At 35.2% G+C, this 23,592-nt stretch overlaps 2 protein-coding genes across 2 annotated transcripts; both read right to left on the bottom strand.

The window, feature by feature from the left end:
- Positions 1-664: 664 nt before the first annotated feature.
- si:dkeyp-75b4.8 (lipopolysaccharide-induced tumor necrosis factor-alpha factor homolog) lies at positions 665-5,382 on the bottom strand. The gene is made up of 5 exons (XM_056451775.1): positions 5,347-5,382; positions 3,169-3,325; positions 2,964-3,080; positions 1,367-1,553; positions 665-1,272 (listed from the first exon to the last, which is right to left on the bottom strand). The coding sequence occupies exons 2-5, from the start codon at positions 3,311-3,313 to the stop codon at positions 1,164-1,166; spliced, it is 558 nt and encodes a 185-aa protein (XP_056307750.1). The 5' UTR covers positions 3,314-3,325; positions 5,347-5,382; the 3' UTR covers positions 665-1,163.
- Positions 5,383-7,920: 2,538 nt separating this feature from the next.
- pdia2 (protein disulfide isomerase family A, member 2) lies at positions 7,921-18,610 on the bottom strand. Its single transcript, XM_056451889.1, has 11 exons — positions 18,316-18,610; positions 15,047-15,253; positions 14,824-14,954; positions 13,766-13,903; positions 12,280-12,396; positions 12,035-12,160; positions 11,748-11,945; positions 11,545-11,665; positions 10,000-10,181; positions 8,260-8,400; positions 7,921-8,129 (listed from the first exon to the last, which is right to left on the bottom strand). The coding sequence occupies exons 1-11, from the start codon at positions 18,554-18,556 to the stop codon at positions 8,064-8,066; spliced, it is 1,668 nt and encodes a 555-aa protein (XP_056307864.1). The 5' UTR covers positions 18,557-18,610; the 3' UTR covers positions 7,921-8,063.
- Positions 18,611-23,592: the final 4,982 nt, after the last annotated feature.

The following is a 23,592-nucleotide window of genomic DNA, read 5'->3' on the forward strand; positions in this document are numbered from 1 at the left end:
AAGAAGGTCAAACAATAAGTGCAACACAAGCTCAGAGATGGACCGTAAAAAAAGGAAAGGCGTTGCCAAAAAGATCAGAGAAAGCAAGTACTTTAACATCAGACGCTGCCAAATGCATAAAATTAACTGAAATATTCTCGAAAGGTTTAAATTCAGCCGCTGCATCAGAGGACAGTAGCGCGGTAGAGGAGGTAAGAAAACAGAAGATATACTTCATATACTTCAATAAGTCATTATACTAAAACATGCTAGGTAATTTTCATGCCTCCTCCTTCATCTTACCCTAGACATGCTCAATAAGGTTCACTCAGGGGACTGGGCTGGCCAATCTGGAGCACCTTGACCTTCTTTGAGGGAGTTAGAATGATTCTAAGGGCTATTTACATTTAAAGCCATTTAATTTTAATTCAATTTAATTTTATTTATGCTTTTGGACATCTTAGACACTTTAATGCTTCCAAACAGTTTGCTGCAGTTATAAAGCATCCATGTCTTGAGCTTGTTCAGTATAATCTGATTTACTTTCTATGTGCTATTTGATTGGACAAGAATCACATGACTGATTTTTCTACTCAACCAATCCCCATAGACAAGAAAAAATAAAGTAGTGGCTGCAAGTTGAAGGAAAATAGTGGAGTAAAAGTATGGATAGAGCACTAAAAAGTTACTTAATAAAAAGTGAACCTAATACAAACTACTTAGTAAATAAAGTACATAAACTGAGATTATTACAGTAATTTGAGTGTTTGTAATTTGTTACTTTACACCACTGATGCTTTCATTGAAATGCAGTGTACATTTAGCGACAGAATAAGACTAAATGTGCTGCATTTTATTTTACAACAAGTACTTACAGTGTAGTTATAACAAAAGTACTATAATGTAACTCATACTGTGTAAAGGTTAAGTTTACATACAGTAGTTATTACCCAGTTATTATAATTAGAATTATGTAGTATATACATGCTGAACTGGACTGTAAAATAATGAAAATTCATACATTAAAATGAACTTACATACCGAGTTTACGACCTACAATCGGATATGTTTGCATCATAATTGTTATAGTACAGTGTTGCTTGAAAGTTAATTAGACATCTATAATGATTTTGTAAAATACAAGTATGTTGTTTTATATTTTGTATTTGTGGCAGCATGAGACATCATTTACGGGTGTAAATTCCTAAGTGCCTGTTGCAGGATGGACAGGAGTGATAGACGTCCTGAAACCCTCTGACAAAAAATGGGATGACACAACATCCGCAAATCCCCCTGTAAAACAATGTATAATGAAAACTGAGAAATGGCAGATAAAAAAAAAGAGCCTTGCATTGATATTGAGCTTTTTTACCAATGCTTCACTTACCCAAGGAAACTTATTATGATGCACATGAGCCATGAAATTAAACCAGGTTTATACTCCACATGAGTGACGATGCTCTGACGGCAATACTTGCACACAATGGATGCTGGTGTGTCATCTAAAGTAGTGCTCTGCTGTGGCTGAACCACGATCACCTGCGGGGCTACAGGATTCACCGACTGCACAAACACTTCAGTGGAGAAAAAAAAGAGTACTGATAAGAAACAGCACACAATATGCAGTACAACTTCTGATTTCACGGTCATCCAGTAGACAATAAAAGGGTATGGTCACCCCAAAATTCAAATTCTGTCATAATTTCATTATTTCATCTTTGAAACACTAAAAACACTCATTTGGCTGCATTAATGACAATATAATAGATTCATTCATTTTCTTTTCGGCTTAGTCCCTTTATTAATCTGGGGTCACCACAGCGGAATGAACCGCCAACTTATCCAGCATATGTTTTACACAGCGGATGCCCTTCCAGCTGCAACTCAACACTGGGAAACATCCATACACACTTATTCACACACTAAGGACAATTTTAAGCTGAGATTGCATCACTCAACGATGCAATACCATGCACTCATATGGAGCGAGTGACGTCACTGTGAGTGGTAGGGTTAGGTGAGCCCAGGGCCGGATTAACCAACAGGCATTATGGGCAGTATATATTATGGTCTTATTAACTTGTTGGCGCAAGAAAAGTGCCCTGTTGGAGTTACACAAAGAGTTACCATGGTAATACACAATATTAACATGAAAGTGAAACTTCTCCTGATTAATACACTCTGTTTCAAACTCTCTTGGGTCAGAAATGGACAAACATTATGCCAAGTTTAGTTTCAAATAATTGGAAGTCAATGGTTTCAACCCATTTGAAAGAATTTAGAATAAAATATCAACCTAAACCTATGATCTGAACAAATCGAAAGAAAGTCAGTTGCTGCCATCTTCTGGAGCGTGCGCGGGAAAGCAGACTGTCTTATTAATATATATTGCACAGAATAATTAGCCCCCCTGTTTATTATTTTCCCTAATTTCGGTTCAACATGGAGAAGATTTTTAAACATAATAGTTTTTTATTTTATTATTTTATTATTGCCATAATGACAATAAATAATATTTGACTAGATATTTTTCAAGACACTTCTATACAGCTTAAAGTGACATTTAAAGGCTTAACTAGGTTAACTAGGCAAGTTAGGGTAATTAGGCAAGTTATTGTGTATCAATGGTTTGTTCTGTAGACTATCGAAAATATATAGCTCAAAGGGGCTAATAATATTGACCTTATAATGGTGTTTAAAAAATTAACAACTGCTTTTATTCTAGCCAAAATAAAACAAATAAGACTTTCTCCAGAAGAAAAAATATTATCAGACATACTGTGAAAATTTCCTTGCTCTGTTAAACATCGTTTGGGAAATATTTAAAAAATAGAACAAAATTAAAAGGAGGGCTAATAATTCTGACTTCAACTGTATATATATATATATATATATATATATATATATATATATATATATATATATATATATATACATAAAATGTTCTGAGTTAATCAATTATTCATCGATTGAACTGCACCCACCTTGTTGTTGTTGTTGTTGTTGTTGTGTCACCGCTGCTATTTGAATGGGCTGGTTGAGGATGGGATAAGGGTTTGGTCCCTCTGTATATGTGTTTAAAGGAATCCCTTGAGGAATGTCTGTAAATATACAAAATATATGAATCTATGCTATTAATTTTGACAAAAACTAGACATAAGCTTGGACCTCAGCAGCTGCAGCTCTTACTCGGCTCATTGTAGGCAGGCGGTGGTGTTGCAGGAGTTTTGATGGTTGGCGGTGGAGGGATTATCTCATCATAAAGAGGAATCTCATCCATGTTACTGTATGAAGGTGGTGGGGATTTGGAGCCAGATTCATCAGTGCAAGCCATCTGATACTGAATCTGATAGAATAACATGTGATTGAGTATATTATATTGAATACATCGGACAGTACAAATTCTTTCTTTTTTACCAGCTATGCATAAACAATACATATAATGTTTTATGTGCATTATTTATTTGTAGATTATAAAAAATATTAATGCTACTACCACAAATTTTATAATAACAAAAAAATTATATTTAAAAAATAATATGTACTTTTGTTTGTATTTTGAATTGTTATATTAATAATTTAACCTGATTATATACACTCACTGGCCACTTTATTAGGTACACCTGTCCAACTGCTTTTTAACGCAAATTTTTAATCAGCCAATCACGTCAGCAACACAATGCATTTAAGCATGTAGACATGGTCAAGACGATCTGTTGCAGTTCAAACCGAGTTCAAAACTTTGAACGTGGCATGGTTGTTGGTGCCAGACGGGCACTGCTGATCTACTGGGATTTTCACGCACAACCCTCTCTAGGGTTTACAGAGAAAAAGAGAAAATATTCAGAGAGCGGCAGTTCTGTGGGTGCAAATGCCTTGTTGATGCCAGAGGTCAGAGGAGAATGGCCAGACTGGTTGCAGCTGATAGAAAGACAACAGTTACTCAAATAACACTCGTTACAACCGAGGTATGTAGAAGAGCATCTCTGAACGCACAAGTCAAACTTTGAGGCGGATAAGCTACAGCAGCAGAAGACCACAGCAGGTGCCACTCCTGTCAGCTAAAAGCAGGAAACTGAGGCCACACAGGCTCACCAAAATTGGACCATAGAAGACTGAATAAACATTGCCTGATCTGATGAGTCTCGATTTCTGCTGTGACATTGGGATGTTAGGGTCAGAATTTGGCATTAACAACATGAAAGCATGGATTCCTCCCATCTTGTATCAACGGTTCAGGCTGGTAGTGGTGGTGTAGTAGTGTGGGGGGAATTTTTTTCTTGGCACACTTTGGGCCCATTAGTACCAATCGAGCATAGTGTCAATGCCACAGCCCACTTGAGTATTGTTGCTGACCATGTCCATCCCTTTATGACCACAGTGTACCCATCTTCCGATGGCCACTTCCAACAGAATAATGCACCATGTCATAAAGTACAAATCATCTCAGACTGGTTTCTTGAACATGACAATGAGTTCACTGTACTCAAATGGCCTCCACAGTCACCAGAACTCAATCCAATAGAGCACCTTTGGGATGTGGTGGAATGGGAGATTCACATCATGGATGTACAGCCGACAAATGTGCAGCAACTGCATGATGCTATCATGTCAATATGGACCAAAATCTCTGAGCAATATTTCCAGTATCTTATTGAATCGATGCCACAAAGTATTAAGTCAGTTCAGCCGGTGAGTGTAAGTGATTGATCAACTATATTGAGCATACTTCATGTGTATTTATAACTATAGAAACATTTAACCCCACATTGTAAATCATCCATAATTATTCATTTTAAAAACACATGTATATTATTATTGTGTTTAAGTTTAAATGACAATAGCCTCTTTTCAATGCTTCATTGTGTTGCAACCAAAGTATGTTAGGAATGAAAAGAACGAAAGAAAGAACAAATCTGTCAAAACAATAAAAAGAAGGTTATTCTAATTATAATTATGGGCAAAATTGTACTTTACAAATCCAAAATATGTATTAATCATCTACAATGATATAACACTCCGCATGAATTATTTGATTTTGAAACCTGCATTGAAGTCTCAGTTGTGATTGTGAGCTAAAATTGAAACTATTCAACAAACATTCAGACAAAACATACATTGTGTTTCCACCAAAATTTCTCACATTTATGTAAAGATTACTGAATGAGCCTTCTGTTTGGCAAATTATTTAATATCTGTTTATTTAAACTATTGAATTACCCTTATATAAATGTAATGCAGATTTAATTTAATCCTCAAACCATTTTAATGCAATATTGGTTTTGCCTTACTTAAAATATGCTTTTGTCATCACAAAATAAGAGTGAAAAGGATTCAAACAGCTGCTGTTGTCTAAATTATACTTACCTGTGTGTTGATTCTTCAATCGGTAAAACCTAAATGACACAAGTGCAAGACTCACTCTACCTGTTCATCTTTATGAACGCTGCTTTCTGTTGCTATGAAGTGGAATGTGACCTTAAGCTACATAGTTTGCATGCCGTAGGGTGAGGAAAAATAAGTACTACAGACTGTCATGTTAAAATTGAGCTCTATTGTGATTTGGTTTTTGATTGATCCTCCGTTACTTTTTTTACTATCACAGAAAAGAGTTTTTGCTGTGGCTTTGTTGGTTGTGAAATGAAACTTAAATTGGTATGTTGTATTATAAATGTGCGGCTATAGGAGATTATTGAATGAACTGATCGTCATCTTCAATTACTGTAAACATAGAAGCTCTGGTATCAACAAATGCATCAAAACACAGGCAAACACACAATGGGTAAAATTTTAAAAGTTGCTTGTTTAGGTTAATTTTATAGCGACAAAACTGGATGAAAAGGATGTTTGAGGAGGCTATTTCACATTTTTTCCTTTTTATACTTCCTTCCACAACTTACATTCTGTCATAATAATACAGTAGGTTGGAAAAAATGCAATAAAATGTTATTTTTTTGATTTGTATGTTTATTTTAAAAGTTTAAATGTGTCACCAAGATGTAGAGCAACGGTCACCAACACATTGCACCAGGTCGCCCGCGAGGATCACATGAGTTGCCTGCAGGCCTCAATAGCTCACAATAGCGCAACTAACTAGTAAGCTGCATCTAATATTTTTAGTAGCTATTCTTTTTAAATAACACACTGTAAACCCTAATGTTGTCTTAAACAATTAAGTAAAGTTGACTGAACATAACTTAAAATTTTGCATTTTGGTCCTATCACTTAAAAACATAAGTTAATTTAATGTATGTAAAATGAAAACGCATAAACTTAAGATTTCAAGTGTAGTGAACTCAAAATCATAATTAATCCTTTGAAAAAAATAGGCCATTTTCACAAATGTAGTCTTGACTGTAAAATTCTAATATGTGCAACCTTTAAAGTGCAAGGTCATTTTTAAATCAGAAAGCAAATGGCTTTAGGTATAATTATTCATCATAATGTGAATAAATGGCTACTTATTTTTTGTTTAAAATTTATTTAAAATTTTTTTATAGTATATTATTACACACACGCATGCACACATACAAACTTAGTACTAAGTTTGGTGAACTGAACAATTTAAGTACAGTCTACAAAACCAGCAAGTTAAATAAATTTAAATATGCAAGTTTTGGGAGACTTCCTAACTCAATTAAATTGAGGCAACAAGTTTACTCAAATATTTTAGTTCAGTCAACTTATTAGGGTTTGCAATGTGCTTGCATTGGTGTAAATTTGAAAATGACATTAAGTTATTATCATATTTGTGTATATATATATATTAGTGCTGTCAAAATTAGCGTGTTAACGCATGCGATTAATTTGAAATATGCAATTAACGTAGTTGCAGGGTTTTTTTTCCTGTTGTGGTCGACGTGTGTTCAACGTGCAAAGAAATATGGATAAGACAGAGGAAGCACTTTTAGAAAGAAAGTTTCAGTATAAAACCATTAATGTCACATCACCAGGCCATCCAGCGTTTCTTGTAATTTCGGGTTTAACTGCAGTTTGTCGTTTCATTTTTACTCTGTAACATATTATTCTTGCCCCGTGACAATTATTGGATGAGAAAATTAAGTAAGGACTGGTTGAGGAGTGCTGTTTTAAAGGAAATTTGATAGCGAATCGAAAGACAAAAACCTTTGCATTTCATGACACAGATGTCTGTGGTCCTTTAAGGTAATCAAAAATCGCTGTTTACATGGTAGGCTCTTAATCAGAGTAACGTCTTAATCATATTAAGATCAGAGTATTAATGTCCCATGTACCAGATGATTAACAATAACAAATAATTAAAAGTAAATTGAGCAAATTTGTTATTTGAGAAGTGTGTATCAAACTGGCAGCCCTTCACATTAATCGATACCAAAAAGTAGCTCTCAGTTTCAAAAAGGTTGGTCACCCTGATGTAGAGAAACAACATACATATCAAATACTAATCATTTAGACTTCAATCCAGATTAATTTTATCATTTGTTTGTGATTCAATCATCATTTTATAAAGCCAAAATACTGAACTTATTTTTTGGATTAACTTGCATGGAATAATTGTTTACCTCAAGAAAAGCAATGTGGTCTAACAAAATAGTGTCAGTTTTGACTTAATCATGACTTCAATGAAACAGAAAACATTGAATAAATTACAATTATAACAAAAATAATATCCAGTAATCAAAAACAACAAAAAAATCACCTTCAAATTTAATCATTTTGAGTTGAAAATAGGGCATAAGCTATGTGATAAATGCAATTCCTAACTGATTATGAGGACATTTAAAAATTTTCCTGTTAGACATACAAATAACGTGTGCATAATTAAAAATATTATTTGCCAAATAGCTCAAAATGATTGAGCTGTTTATACTTTATCAATCAAATTAGTCATCCCTTATGTTTAAGATGTCATTAACGCAATGCATCAGAGATACTGTATAAATAAACCTGTGTAGACCAGGACCATGAAGAAACCTTCAAATGTTTTTTATTATATTTTATCAGGTTTGTAGTTTGTACAAATTGTCTAGTGCAGAGAAAATGACATCAATCTTGCTCATGTTGAATAAAAAAATCACATTGATCGCTTGATTTAAGCCTTGTTTTCACAACTCATCCTTGTCGGTTTCAGTGGTGGATTTTGGTGACTCTTCTTTTGATTCGTCTGTAAGCTAAATAACCAGAAAGAAACACACAAGCAATTTTATTCAACTTTAAATATTAATAAGTAGTTAACCACTAATAACTAGGCTAAATAATCAAGTCATTTACTGGCTTTTGACTGGTTGGCTTTTGACTGACCTTATCTTCTTCATCATCATCATTGTCATCATCATCATCATTATCTTCATCTTCTTTGCTCTCTTCTTTCGGTAAAACTCCTCCATTATCCAGGAACTTTGAGAAAGTCTCCAAATCTCTATTTCCATCATAGTCAACAATCTGTTTAAAAAAAAAATCATTACATCTAAACCTACCTAAAATACCAACACAGGCTCATTGTGAGTGCGTACCCCTATATACATTTCTGCCGATTGTGAATTATGTAATCAGAGGCTCATATAGCTGCATTTCGTCTTTAGAGTTGCAATATGTAAGTTTGACATGCCGTGGTTGAACTAGGTATTGCACGCCTGGTTTAAAACACACGCAAGTACAGGTTGCCAGATTGACAACATCAACGTATCATTGATTCAGCATGTACATTTCATAATGTTAAAGGGGTTTAATATGTATTAATTAGATTATAAACCTCACCATTTTGTTGGAGTGCAGTAAGTGCACTATTCTGTGCTTCTAAATGGCTGTATTTAAATTTCTGGTGCAAACAGCCAAATTGCTTATCACTGAAAATCATCACGTAGCGTGTTGTTAGGACACAGGGTTACAATGTAACCTGCTCACCTAATGTTTAAGTTCGTAATATTTATATTATTTGCTAATTAATAACCACCTCATGTGGAACTCTGAATCTGCGTCTCATTTCGGAGGCTGCCACCATCCACTGGAGGTCGCATTTCAGTCATGGACGCATGCTTTGAGAGCTTTCCTGACTGACTGAATGAATCAAATATGAAGTGTTCCACCAAGGCAACTAAAATATAAGTATAAATATAACTATAAATATATTTACTAAAATATAATTGGCTAAACTGGCATTGGGCGGGTTAAAAGAACCAAAACAAAGACAGTCGTTCCGGCACATAACTCGCATTTTCAAAGCAGAATATTTGAATTTAGCATTGTTTTTTTAGATAAGCAAGTATGTTCACTTAGCATGTTTCTTAAATATCTGCAAACATATTATGGTATTTTTATATTTAATAGTATTCATAAACTTACATACAGCACCTTTAAAACTATGCTACAGGGTGGTATGACGCCATTCCTTTTCGCGCATACCAGCTGACTGCTTAATTCCATTTGGACGGCTTTTTTACTAGTTTGCCCCATGGCTTAGTGGACTTGTCAAAAAGCATACACAGCGGCCTCTGATGGATTCTGCAAAAAATGTACCTCCTGGGACATATTTTGCACTCTCCAGAAATGTATCCAGGGGGTACGTATTCATAATGAGCCTGGGTTGCAACATACATTTATAAATTTAATATTGTGTATGTGTGTTTTTGTGTAATTTGAATTAGTCCTGTAATGAGAGAGTGAGACAGAGTGTGTGTGTGTGTGTGTGCGTGTGTGTGTGTGCGTGCGTGCGTGCGTGCATGCGTGCGTGTGTGTGTGTGTATGTTTGTATGTTGTATTCTAAATGTCTCCACAAGTATAGCAATACCAGCATATTTTTGCCTTGTGTAGAATATATTTATTATTTTGGTCCTCATAAGGAAAATGAATCATAAATCACACAGAATGAGTTTTGAAAAAGAAAAAATAGAGATTTTTTCTGAGGATAACTGCATTTTTTGGGTTGGGGTAGGAGGATAGAAAAATCATTACGTCTATGGGAAGTCACTTTAAAGATACCTGTGTATTTGTGTGTGTGTGTTTGGATTAAGTTTAGGTTAGGGTGAGTGTGTTACTGCAAACCTTCTTTTCAGTCCCAGCAGGAAAGTATTTAATAGTGGGAAATCCCTGTATAGTCAGATCTTCCACATCATTTTCTGTGGCGTCCATTTTGGCAATGATTATATTCTCTTGGTCTTTGTACTTCTCGCCTAGCTCATCCCACACAGGAGCCAGTTGTTGACAGTGACCACACCATGGAGCGTCTGTGAGAAATGCATAAATGTTAAAAGGTTGTGAAGACAAATTGGTTTTCATCTATTGCTGTAAGGAGTTCACTGATCAAAATATACGCAAGTCACTCAAAACATCTGCTATTTATGGAAGGTGAGCTGCAAGACTGGTTTGTTTTACATTTTGTCTCAGTATGACATCATAGTTTGATGACAGATTAACTCTGTGAAAGAAAAAGGCCTTTATCATTGGCCCATCACTCTTATGCGTGTACTATGATGTGAGAATGCAAAATTACTCAAGCAACCAAATGACAGAGATTAATACAAATAATTGTGGTAACTATAAAATATTAATTGCGGTAATTAGGAAAGTAACTTATGAGAACTACAAAAAATAAATTGCAGTAACTAGGAAAAATAAATTATGAGAACAAGAAAAGTTATGTTGTAGTAACAAGGAAGAATAAGTTATTAAGTTATTATTACTTTAGGTCACAATTTATAATATAAACAAACCAATAACTAATATTACTAGCCTAATCATGAGCGCCGCTGGTCAGTTCGGGCCCTATGACAGAATTTTTTTGGTGGGCCCTCCAATCCGCTTGTTAAGTCGTGACGTATCGGTAGGCCCACAAGGAATTTGCACTCGCAGAATTCTGCAGATTTTTAGCCCATCATTAATTCTGTTTATTTACTTGTGTAAATGTATGTCAATCTATATTTATTCCGTTTTTAAATTGATTTCAGTAATATTATTGGCTAATATGAAAATGTTCATCTGATTTATGTACAATGCAGTTTGAACAGTAATATTTTCTTTCTTTTAAGAAAGTTTCATGTGAGTAAAAAGTCAACAAACATGAATAACATGAAAGTTGAAGATTGTGTACAGTGCTTCATTGTTCATAACTAAATAACACGCTTGTAAGTTTACATTAACAAAGATTTAATATTGCTGAATAAATGCATTGTTTATTGTTAAGTCATGTTATCTAATCCAATGTTTTTCATTCACGTTCCTGGAGGAGCACCTGCACTGTATGTTTTGGATGTTTCCTTTGTCTGTCACACCCATTACAAGTCTTTCAGTCTCTGCTAATGAGCTGATGATCGGAATCAGGTGTGTTTGGTTAAGGCGACACGGAAAATGTGCAGAGCTGGTGGTCCTCCAGAAACATAGTTGAGAAACGCTGCTTTAATCCATTAGCATATACATTAATGTATGCATAAGTAACAATTAACTAATTAAGCTGTTAATGTAAAGAGATTTATTAGAATATGGATAAGTTAGGGTAGTGTTAGGCTTAATGCATTACCAAATGTTAACTAAAACAACTTTATTGTAAAAGGGTTACCAAATACGTTTACTTGATGAATAGGAAAAACTTACAAAATTCCACAAAGACGTTCTTAGTCTCATCAAAAGCCACTTCATTGAAGTTCTTCCCCACAAGGACTTTAACAGGATTCTTGTCCCAGTCCTCTGGAATTTCTTGAGTCTTTATAAAGGGCTAGATTGGAGTGCAGAAATTAGTTTTAGTAGGCAGATTCAGAAAGTTCTTCAGTTCTTTTCAAAACTCCTGCGTTACGCACCTTCACGGTCCCATCAAGCACACCCTGGCAAAACGTTCTCAGTGTGTCTTTGTTGATGGCTGATCCATCCATTGCATATGTGACCACATCCTCAGTGTTGATCAGACGAATAGTTGGAGCATCGTCTTCAGAGATACTGAAATACTTCAGCACGTGATTTACTTTTTCAGCCGTAACGTCTACTGTGATGAAGATCACCTACACGCATATACATACAGCCTGTGAGCATGAGAATTATCCAGTGGGCTTTACCAATTTGACTCGCTTCAATGTGTTACTTAAGTTACCTTTTCCTTAAACTCACTGGCAACCTCTCTAAATTCCTCTACTAAAGCATTGTGGGATTCCATCGTTGTATTGAGAAATAGAAGCATGTGCTTACGGACCTTGGAGTTGAAAATTTGTTCGGCATTCTGCAGAAAGAAGATTAACGAAGTGGTTCTCAAACTCATTTTTTATGCATGCATATTTTTAAAGTAAGATTGTTTTAGCAGCTGACTGTTTATTGGTTAGTTTAGTTTGGCGGTGTTACCTCCTCATTGAAAGGAATGACCAGTTTCATACTGTTGGAGTGGATGAATGAAATCATCTCTCCTTTATCCAGCTTGGTTTCATCAGAGAGTGGCATGTCTGCCCGCCTTTCGTCAAACTAAAGCATACACAAAAAGAAGGACATACAGTATTGGATTGTGAAGGAAACATTGTTGAGCAAACAAGAAAGTTTCTAGAAGAAATGTTTGGTTTGTGAAGAAACCTACTGTATCAGTCAACTTTCATAGTCAACCCAGGCTCATTCTGAAAACGTTCCCCTATATACATTTCTGGAGACAGCAAAATACATCCCAGGAGCTACGTTTTTTTGCAGTTTTTGTTTACGCGAATCCACCAGAGGCCGCTGTGTACACTTTTTGAGATCTCAAATTTCTCCCGCTAGTGCCATTTGTGCCTGCTCTTCTTGCGTAAATCCACCGCTGTGGACTGACTGACTTTCTGACTGACCAACCGACCGATCCCCCCACCCTCCTCCTTCCTAAACACAAGCAATAGCATTTTAAAAAGCACCGATTGATCCCCCCACCCTCCCCCTTCCCTAAACCCAACCTCAGTATTTTAAAAAGCAATCCAGAAAAAGAAAAGCCCCCTGATTTTTTATCTCCTCTTTGCATCTCAACTCAGCCAACGTACATGTCAAGCTACCCGACAAACTGGTAATAGCAGGAAAGCCGTCCATGCGGAGGTAATCGGTCAGCTGGTAGGTGCAAAAAGGAACGGCATCATACCGCCCCGTAGCCTTCATTTTAAAAATGAACTGCAGCCATACGTAGTTACATAATCCACGATCTCCAGAAACGTATATAGGGCTACATTTTCAGAATGAGCCTATGTTGTTCATATTTCAGATATGGAGCTGAATAATTTTAAAGTAGTCTCTTATGTTTTTCCAGAGCTATTTTTTTAGAAAGTCATGACATCATCAGTTCATCCAAAGCAGACGATATTTTAAAAAACGTTGGAAACAGTAGTGACTGACTTTATAAACGCTATCTCACGTTAATTCGTAGGCTTTAAATTAGGCCAAAGTAGACTTTTATTTAGTAGCTAATTCGTATGAATTCATATGATCTCATTCACACAATTTAGTATGATTTGCTCATCCCCCAATGACGGTTGGGTTTAGGGTACGAGTTTGGTGCCACACTTGCTTTAAAAAATCGTACAGTTTTATATGTCTGAACTTGTATGAATACGTATGAATTAGCCACTAACTAGCTATATAGCCACTAGCTATAAAACTAAAATAGTTACGTTTCCTCAGACTTTTCCTACTGTGGATGTCAGTGGTTGCCGGTTTCCAGCATTTCTCAAAATATCTTCTTTTGTGTTGAAAAGAGGAAAGGCACTTAGAAAGATCACTCTTTGTGACAAGTGAATTTCATATTTGGGTGAACTATCCCTTTAAGGTTAGAAATAATGTATGATTGATGACCGCGCATAGTTAAAATGAAGCATTGGGTTACCTTTTTGAAGAGCACCAGCGAATCACTCTTCACTTCATACTTCTTGAAGAGCTCTGGATCACTTGTGATGCCAAAGTTAAAGTCCACTGCTATTAAAGTTACATCATAGAATGTCTTCGCCTTTTCTCCTTCCAAATCCTGGGGCAGAGAGAGGTAATTAAATTAAACTCAATAAGTGCTGCACGATTCTGGATCAATTGAGATTTGAGAGAAATTCTGAATTGATTCTTGAATCGATCGGGTATGATTAATTATGCATTTTTTTAATGGATACTTGTCGCCACCTACTGGCGTAATGATGCAACTGATACAATTTTCATTTGATGTGTGAGGTTACTTTCAAAAGGCGATTTAGGCTACTTTATTTTGATCACTCTCAGATTCAGAGGTAAATATTTGTACAAAAGGATCCCTATTGCTTGAATTGGACATTGCTGCAGACTTTTATTTCAGTATGATTAAATATTTACAACTGAAACAGAATAGGTTTTACTTGCGTCAAATTAACAGTTGGAGGGGTGTGGCTAAGCATATTTTGCCCAAGAGATCAAAGTGACATCATCATAGACTGACTGCCATTAAAGAGTGGAAACAAACGGTTAGATTTTGATTAAACATTACCAAAAACCAACACTTTTTTTTCAGTAGAATAACTTGGGACGGATTAATTGTTTACCAAAAGGCTAACAATATGTGCTAGCAAAATAAACACTGCAAATTTTGATTTCATGCTGACATATAAGTACCTACAGCTTACATATTGGTACCTAATAAGTGCAAAAGTGCCCATTTTAGTGTACAGTGACAGATTTTGTATACTGATTTGTTTCTGAGAGTGTAGCATAGACTTAAGTGTTATTTAAACTATAAACCAGTAGTTTTTAACAATACTGAGTGGATAGAAAAAACAATTTTGCAACAATTTGTAAACCTGAAACTGTTTGTCATTTAGAAAAACTAAAATCTTTTGGAATTTTTTTTTTTGCATGCTATATATTAGAACAAGGCAGTGTTGACTCTTTAAAGTTAGTTACTTCATGCAAATACATATGATTTACCTGGAAAAATCCGACCACAAGCACTTCATTGGCCTCCAGCAGAGCCTCTGCGCTCTTCACATCGATGACAGTAGCGCTGGGCCCTGTGTGTCTCTCCAGCCACCTTTTGATGCCTTTCAGAGTTCGCTTTCCTGTTCAAATCAAAGAATTAAGCCTATAAATTGTATCACTTTATTAAAGGAACATCAGACATTCGACGGCAGCACACAAATAGACACTTTACCAGAGAAATTAGTGGCATTTTGTCTGTTTCCCTCTTTGAAGAATTTGAGAGTGGGAAAACTTTCCACACTGAACTCTGAGGCAAGCTCTTTCTCTTCTATCGCGTCCACTTTGGCCAGTCGTACTTCAGATGATGCATTTTTCAGCTGTCCAGCCACTTCTGCATAAATGGGCTCCAGACTACGGCAGTGTCCACACCATGGAGCATCTTTTTAGGGTTAAAAGAAAAGTGCAATGTTCAGAAAAACATTTAATGTGTATTAAAGGCAAACGGACAAAGACATAGGATATATCCCACACAGCAAAATATCTCTGGCCCAGCTCTGGCCCACACAATTAGCTTTTGCTTGGCCTATGTGCCATTGTGAATCACAGCACATCACTCGACACTCAACCAAGTCTGGCTTCCAGACAAGGCAAAAGCATGGACCATATCTGGGTTAAGTCTCAGCCAAGATAATAATCCATGACTGAGCCTGAACTGGGCCAGATATGTTGGTGTGTCACTACTGCAATGAAATTGATAAACCCATGAATCATTGCACTTTAGACGTGCTATGGGTGTGCTATTTCTCAAAGGGACCTGATTGGTAGAATTTTTTTTCTTTAAATAATAAAAATGTATTTTAAATGTGGGTCAAGAAAGACCAAACTTACATGGCCCACATATCAATTATTAACATCTGGGCCAAATACTATATTTTACATCAGGCCCAAGCATTCTATGCTGCCCTAAAGTTGGTGCCACCTCTGCCAAATCAGGGCCATGTTTGGCCCACATGCTGTATACCAGTGAATGCCTGCTGTGCCAGATTAATGCCAAATCTGGGCCAGAATTCTTTGCTACCTGGGATAAAAATAATTATAAGGTTTTGAGGTCATAATACATTTTCAAAAAATTATGGGTTATTTTTAATTCAATTTTAGTTAATATGGGCAAAACCAACCACTGGGTTAATTTTTAGGATTACATTTACAAGACTGAATTTGAACCAAAGTTTGGGTTTGTCTGTATTTGACCCAATTTGAGTTGAAATAACCACCGCAATCTCACAGCAACTCATAAGTTTTGATTTAGTGGTTAATTCATTTGAATGTGTTTGAGCTCATTAGTATATTTTACGATTTACTGATCCTCCAATGACGGTTGGGTTAGGGGTGGGGTTTGTGGACACGCCTTTTTTCAAAATCTTTACATTTTCATTTGAATAAAATCATATGGGGGTGTCACGGTGGCTCAGCGGTAAGCACTGTCGCCCCACAGCAAGAAGCTCGCTGTTTCGAGTCCTGGCTGGATCAGTTGGCATTTCTGTGTGGAGTTTGCATGTTCTCCTTGTGTTCACCTGGGTTTCCTCCGGGTGTTTCCCCCACAGTCCAAAGACATGCTGTAAAGGTGAATGTAATAAACTAAATTGGCCATAGAGTATGAGTGTGTTTGGGTGTTTCCATGTACTTGTTGCGGCTAGAAGGGAATCTGCTGTGTAAAACATATGCTGGATAAGTTGGCAGTTCATTGCGCTGTGGCAACCCCTGAAGAATGAAGGGACTAAGCCAAAGGAAAGTGAATGAATGAATGAATGAATGAATGAATGAATGAATGAATGAAGGAATGAATGAACGAACAAATTAATGAAATCATATGAATTTGTAGGAATTGGTCATGAGATTGTGCTGAAATGTCACAGCATTTTTATAGTTTTGTTTTTTTAGCAACAGCATCCTCCAAAGTACAATTTCGTGAGCTGAATATAAATGAACTGTAATCTTTATCATAGTCAGTAACAATGAATATAATGACATTCAATCATGTTTTAAGAATTTAAATGCAGTTTCCCATTTTTAACAGATGTGAAAATGAACATGAATGTAAGGTTGACATAAGGTTGGACTTATTTGAACATTTAAAAAAGGGTAAAAAGGTTTTAAATGTGCTGTAAAAAAACACTGTATGCAATTAATACAAATAATATGCAAATTTGATTGATATGAACAAACCCAAAAAAATGTTGACATTTTTTTTTTACCAATGGTTGGGTATATATATCTATAGTATGCACACAATGTTTTATAATTATTACAACAGTACATAGTTTGACGAATAGAACCTCTACTTATTTTATCATGTCAGTTTAGTTTCAATTTGCATAGATGCAAAATTGCAATAGATGCAAAATTGGCATCTGGTAATGTTGATAATGACAGTCATGTATGTATCACCTTTCTGCTTTAACATTTTGCTGCAGTGGCATTAGTTCAATATACAAAACACTGTTGTAAATTCTTTTTGAATTACTGGCCTCCATTTCAAGCGTGGGAAAACTAACAGGTGTGCTGCTAACAGACGACGCGTCAAACATCCTTGAGCTTTTTTGTGTTACTCGCCCTTGGACTGAATAGTTTGCATGCAACTAAAGTGACACTTTTACTTCTAATTTAAAACATTTCTTCATTCACGACTCTGTATTTTGTATTTTAAAGATCGGATTAACCATTTGTAAGCACAATAATAATATCCATCCCTTATGAAAATGAACCATGGTTTTACTACCAAGAAAACTGATTAATGTAGCTATTTGTTAACTAATTATGCAACTAAACTGACACTTTTACTTCTAATTTAAACAATTTCCTCATTCACGGCCCTGTATTTTCTATTTTAAAGATCAGATTGACCATTTGTAAGCACAATAATCATATCCATCCCTTATTAAAAATGAACCATGGTTTTACTACCAAAAAAATAATTAACATAGCTTTTTGGTAACCACAATTAAAACACTTGCAACACTGACAATAGTTTAGCAGTGTAAATATGGTTATAGGTTGGTTAGAAAGTTAATACGCCGAATAAAACTTAATACAGGGCTATAATAAACCATGGTTAATTTTGGGTAGGAATAAAAATAAATACAAGGTACAGCTGAATTATTAGCCCTCCTGTGAATTCCTTTTCAAATATTTCCCAAATTATGTTAAACAGAGCAAGAAATTTTTCACAGTATTTCCTATAATATTTTTTCTTCTGGAGAAAGTCTTATTTGTTTTATTTCAGCTAGAATAAAAGCAGTTTTACTTTTTTTTAAACCATTTTAAGGTCAATATTATTAGCCCTCTTAAGCTATTTGATTGACTATGGAACAAACTAGGTTTAGAAATGTGTTTAAAAATCTTCTTTCTGTTAAACAAAAATTGGGTAAACATATACATGGAGCTAATAATTCAGGGCTAATAATTCTGACTTTAAGTGTAAAGTCATCATCAAGTACTTACAAAACTCCACGAGCAGGTATTTGTTCTCACTGAGAGCTCTGTCAAAGTTGACGCTGTGAAGAATTAAAACATCTTTGTCTTCTGTAATTTCGTCTGTCTTTTCTGGCTTCTCTGGCTCTGTGTCTTCCTCAGAGCTTTCCTCAACTTTCTCCTCAGATTTCTCCTCTGTGTTTTCCTCGTCAGCGCTCACGCACAGACCGCAGACGAGGAGGCCGAGAGCCAGGATGTGAAGAAACCTCATGGTGGATCAGTTGAGGAGGATGTTGCTGAAGTGAGCTGTAAAAGGCTGCTGTCTGCTCTTGTGCTGCTGATAAGAAACACTGACTCTGACGAATCATTCCAAAGCTGCGTGGTGCAAATCTACTGGTCTGAGACCGTTGGAGAGAGGAAAATAAGCTGCAGATTACAGGCAAATTATTACTATTCCGTTTCTTAAATTTCTGTCGCTTAGCATCTTGAAAAAAACTACTTGCTTGTGTGGGCTTTGCCTTATTGCTTAGATTCACTTTGGGAGGAAAAGGTTTTTAATATAATAATTTCATACATTTTTGCTAATAGAATATATATGCAAACATTACAGAAAAAAAGAAGTGCACTGTAAAAAATATCGGTTAATTAACAGTTTCCGTATTTTGTGTTTTCTGTTTATTTATGGTTGTGAATTGCATCATGTTGATCTCTGATCTGTCGTTTTTTTTTCATGTTGAAAATTCAACTTTACAGTTTAACAAATTGACTTTTATTGACATTTTAGTAGTTTGAAATAATTTATTGGACAAGAAATATATATATATATATATATATATATATATATATATATATATATATATATATATATATATATATATATATATATATATATATATATATATATATATATATATATATATATATATATATAGAAGAATAAATCTGTAAAATATCAGAAAATGTACTGGCAGTTTATTACAAGGTCTTTTTGTATCATAATATACACCACCAACCCAGACAACATATCACTTTAAAGTATTAAAGATGTCAATAAAAGTCACTTTTTCAAACTTTTCAAGGTTAAAAGTTGTTGGAAGAAAGCTCCCATATTGCAATTAAAAAATGAGGAAAAATACTAATTAAAAACATGAATAACAGCATACTTTTAGCTAATTTACAGATATTTTTACACTGTAGCATTTTTAAAAAAAAAACCTTTGCATTAATGATTGCTGTAATGTTTTAAAAACCTTATTAGATACCCTATAGGCCTGTCTTTATACCAACTTTCTTTTAATGTTTTTCAGTGTTTTGGGAAGCTAACCATTAGATGAATATAATGTTTGCTTGTTTTTGTTTTTTTATAGGTTTAAACTTAGATAAACTAAATAAAGGTCCATTTTAAAAAGGCAAGAAATATATATTATATTTATTCATAGAAAAGTGTGTGCATATGCATGATTGTTTTTCACTTTAAATTGTATTGTGTAGTTTTTTAGCTTTTGTTTCATTATCATTACTCAATAAATACAATTTATGTTGGCCAAAATGAATTTTATTCATACATTCATTTTCTATTTGGCTTTGTCACTTTATTAATCTGGGGTCACCACAGCGGAATGAACCGCCAACTTATCCAGCATATGTTTTACGCTTCCAGCTGCAACCCATCACTCAGAGACATCCATACATACTCATTCACACACATACACTAAGGACAATTTTGCCTACCCAATTCACATATATTACATGTTTTTGGACTGTGGGGGAAACCGGAGCACCCAGAGGAAACCCAGGCCAACACGGGGAGAACATGTAAACTCCACCCAGAGATGCCAACTGACCCAGCTGAAGCTCGAACCAGTGACATTTTTGCTTTGAGGCGAATGTGCTACCTACTGCGCCACCGTGCAGCACTATAATATAATATAATATAATATAATATAATATAATATAATATAATATAATATAATATAATATAATATAATATAATATAAAATAATATAATATAATATAATATAATATACTGTAATATTATATAATATAATATAGGAGCAAAAAAGACAGTTATTTTAATAAATCAGTGTCCGCTTGTAAATTTGTTTGTTTAGATGCAGTCATGTAATGCTTAAATCAGTCAGTTATTCAGTTGGGAACATTATTATATTATATCATAAATTCGCTCATAAATGTTATTTTAAATATTTAAACAGACAATTGACTTGTTTTTTGTAGATAATATTACTTCTGTGATTGTAATTAGAATATTTTTAACAGTTAAAGTATTTTTGAAATCCCATTTAAACACAAAACAACTGACAAAACGAGAAGTATAAGGAGTATCCATTCTCTAACTGTCAGTGTGTGAATTAGCAGTGACCAAACCACGTGTTCATATCTGTTCATATCTGCTCATGTGCCACGTCCACTAGTGAGTTCCTCCTGATCAGACACGTAAGCACTCACTCAATAAAAGACCAAATGCACACATGCGTATCTTACACACGTAATAAAATACAACCACTTTTCTTTCCTGCACATGCAAACACACTCACTGCACTGATTAAAGGGATTCTGTACTAATCATATCGTGTTTACTGAATTTGTGAATTCTTCTGCCTGATGGTTATGCAGACAAAAGCAGGCAGGCAGTTTAGTTTGTATTGTGTATAGTGTATTGGGTAGCATGACAAAGCATTGAGACTTTGTGTTGATTATCTTAAGGAAATGTTGAAACCAGTTGACCATGTGTGATCTCTTTCTGTCTTTACACATTCTTCCATTCAACCGAACAAGTGTTATGAATGCGAATGTCGCAAGTGCATGGCTTTCCAGAGTATTTGATTGTGATCAGTTGATCTAAATATTCTGCTGTCAAATGTGTTTCTCTGTTGAAAGGACTGTAAACATTGTAGGTCTTGAGTTCAGATTTTGAATTAGATTTTATTTTAAAATGTTCTGTTCCAAGGCAGCGCAGTGGGTAGCGCTGTCGCCTCACAGCAAGAAGGCCGCTGGTTTGAACCTCGGCTGGGTCAGTTGGCATTTCCCCCACAGTCTAAAGCCATGTGCTATAGGTGAATTGGGAGAGTGTATGGGTGTTTCCCAGTGATGGGTTGCAGCTGGAAGGGCATCCGCCCCATAAAACATATGCTGAATAAGTTGATGGTTTATTCTGCTGTGGCGACCCTGATTAATAAAGCTAAAATAAAATAAACTTTTGTTGTTTCTGTCATTTTCACACTTATTTATTTAAATAAGTCTCTACCATTTTTATTATTAGTTTGTTATTTAGTAATTAAAATAAATGAAAATGTCTCAAAGATTCCAAACTAACTTTCCTTCACTCAAAAAAAATTAAGGCCTAACAAATAATCCAGCAGGCACAGGACGTCAACATGACGTCAGATTGATGTTGTACCCCAATGTCGTGGGACATTGCATTTTGTTTGGAAATGAAAGTCGGGTTGATGTCAGAACCCAGCATCAGGCCACCATCAATGTCCAAAGTCGGACAGACATTGCATTGTGGTTACTTTCCAACGCAACCTAAAAACAACAAAATATCAACATCTAATGATTCTTGTACGAACTTTACCTATATAACGTCGATCAGATGTTGGATTTTGGTTGTCATACTTTGACAAGTAAATAACAGTATTTGACATCAATATGACATTGGTTTAAGATATTGGCTCGACGTTGGATTTTGGTCACTTTCCAACACAACCTAAAATCAACAAAATATCAATGTCATTTCATGTTGTTACTGGACGTCCAAATAATATTGTCCTTACATGCAGGCGACCTAAATCTAACCAAATAAACCAATCTCATAGAATTTAACTAATTGGATCTGGCTTTTTCTACAGCTAGATATTCATTCATTCATTCATTTTCTTTTCGGCTTAGTCCCTTTATTAATCTGGGGTCACCACAGCCAGCTTATCCAGTATATGTTTTATGCAGTGGCTGCTCTTCCAGCTGCAATCTGCTCTCATTCACACACATACACTACGGACAATTTTTTGTTTACCCAATTCACCGGTACTGCATGGCTTTGGACTTGTGGGGACTTGTGAGGGAAACCGGAGCACCTGGAGGAACCCCACGCGAACGTGGGGAAAACATGCAAACTCCACACAGAAATGCCAACTGACCCAGCCGAGGCTTGAACTCATAATACATTCATGGCATTCATTCTTGCTGTCTACCAGTTGTAATGATCAAATGAGAGGGGTACAATCAGGGAACAATGTGCATTAGCCCAGAAGACCGGACTGCTGATGAGTGACCCTTGCAACACTGATATTACTGTATTATAAATAAGGTTGATTTTGTTGTAGTTTGTATTTCTTGTACTCTGTAAGCTCCTGCTCGCAAGGAGTTTGTGTAATGTGACGTAATGATAAGATACTTGCTAGAACTAGACAACCTTGAAGTAGATAAGCATTCTTTGTTGTATGCATCTGTCTGCTATTCCTCAGGGGTAGACTAGAAGACTGAAGCTGAATTTCACATCTGTGGTCAGGACCTGTTATGTTTGACTTATTTTGCTTTTTCGCATAGTGTTTGAAAGGTATGCTTTGAATTTTATGTTGTCTAAGTTTATGTTCCAACCAAGCAGAATCTACCTTAAGGCACGACATACTAGTCAGTGATCTTCTGAGAAAGAAGGAGCAGAGCAGCCAACAAACACCTTGTGAGTGTTGAAGCATGGCTTCTGCTTCAATACCTTTTCTTCAGCTTTTATTATTAATTGCTGCTCGAACTCCTGGTTCATTATACCCATCTTTGGGTAAATTTCAGCCTGATCTTACCAAGAAGTGTGACTATTTTATTAATTGGCAGAAAAGTGGCAAATTCATACAATTTCAGTTGTATAAAAAAGTCACAAAAAAAAAATGTGTGCCTTAAATCCCCAACTCTAATCCCTACCATCATTGTGGATGAACAAATTATACTAAAATCTATGAATGAGATGATTCCAATAAGCCACTAAATCAATAAGATTGACTTGGGATGAGATTTCCATGAGATTGTGTTGTAAATTCTCTCACAATACATAAAAATTAAAACATCTGAGAACTGAGCATGACATTTTTATCAGTATTCTTATACAAATGAATAAATACAGTTTCTCTTGGGCAAAATATATATTTTAGAGAATATTAAATTGTAGGTGTGTTAAGCAAGTTTGACATACAACATTTAAAAACCACTTAAATAATAAAAAGTCACAACATTCTCTGCAGTATTGTGGTTTAAATATTTGACCGGACATGCACTACTGATATTAAGAGCAGAAAG

This window comes from Danio aesculapii, chromosome 1 (assembly GCF_903798145.1).
Source record: "Danio aesculapii chromosome 1, fDanAes4.1, whole genome shotgun sequence".
NCBI lineage: Eukaryota > Metazoa > Chordata > Actinopteri > Cypriniformes > Danionidae > Danio > Danio aesculapii.

What these genes read in the sequence shown, in the direction of transcription:
- pdia2 (XM_056451889.1), bottom strand. Translation starts at nt 18,556, where the DNA reads ATGAGGTTTCTTCACATCCTGGCTCTCGGCCTCCTCGTCTGCGGTCTG. An exon ending in GAACGTCTTTGTGGAATTTT is followed by an intron (nt 10,182 to 11,544) that starts GTAAGTTTTTCC and finishes CATTTCTCACAG; the next exon opens with ACGCTCCATGGTGTGGTCAC. An exon ending in CTGCTGGGACTGAAAAGAAG is followed by an intron (nt 8,401 to 9,999) that starts GTTTGCAGTAAC and finishes TTTTTTAAACAG; the next exon opens with ATTGTTGACTATGATGGAAA.
- si:dkeyp-75b4.8 (XM_056451775.1), bottom strand. Translation starts at nt 3,313, where the DNA reads ATGGCTTGCACTGATGAATCTGGCTCCAAATCCCCACCACCTTCATAC. An exon ending in ACAACAACAACAACAACAAG is followed by an intron (nt 1,554 to 2,963) that starts GTGGGTGCAGTT and finishes TCTCCACTGAAG; the next exon opens with TGTTTGTGCAGTCGGTGAAT. An exon ending in ATCATAATAAGTTTCCTTGG is followed by an intron (nt 1,273 to 1,366) that starts GTAAGTGAAGCA and finishes ATTGTTTTACAG; the next exon opens with GGGGATTTGCGGATGTTGTG.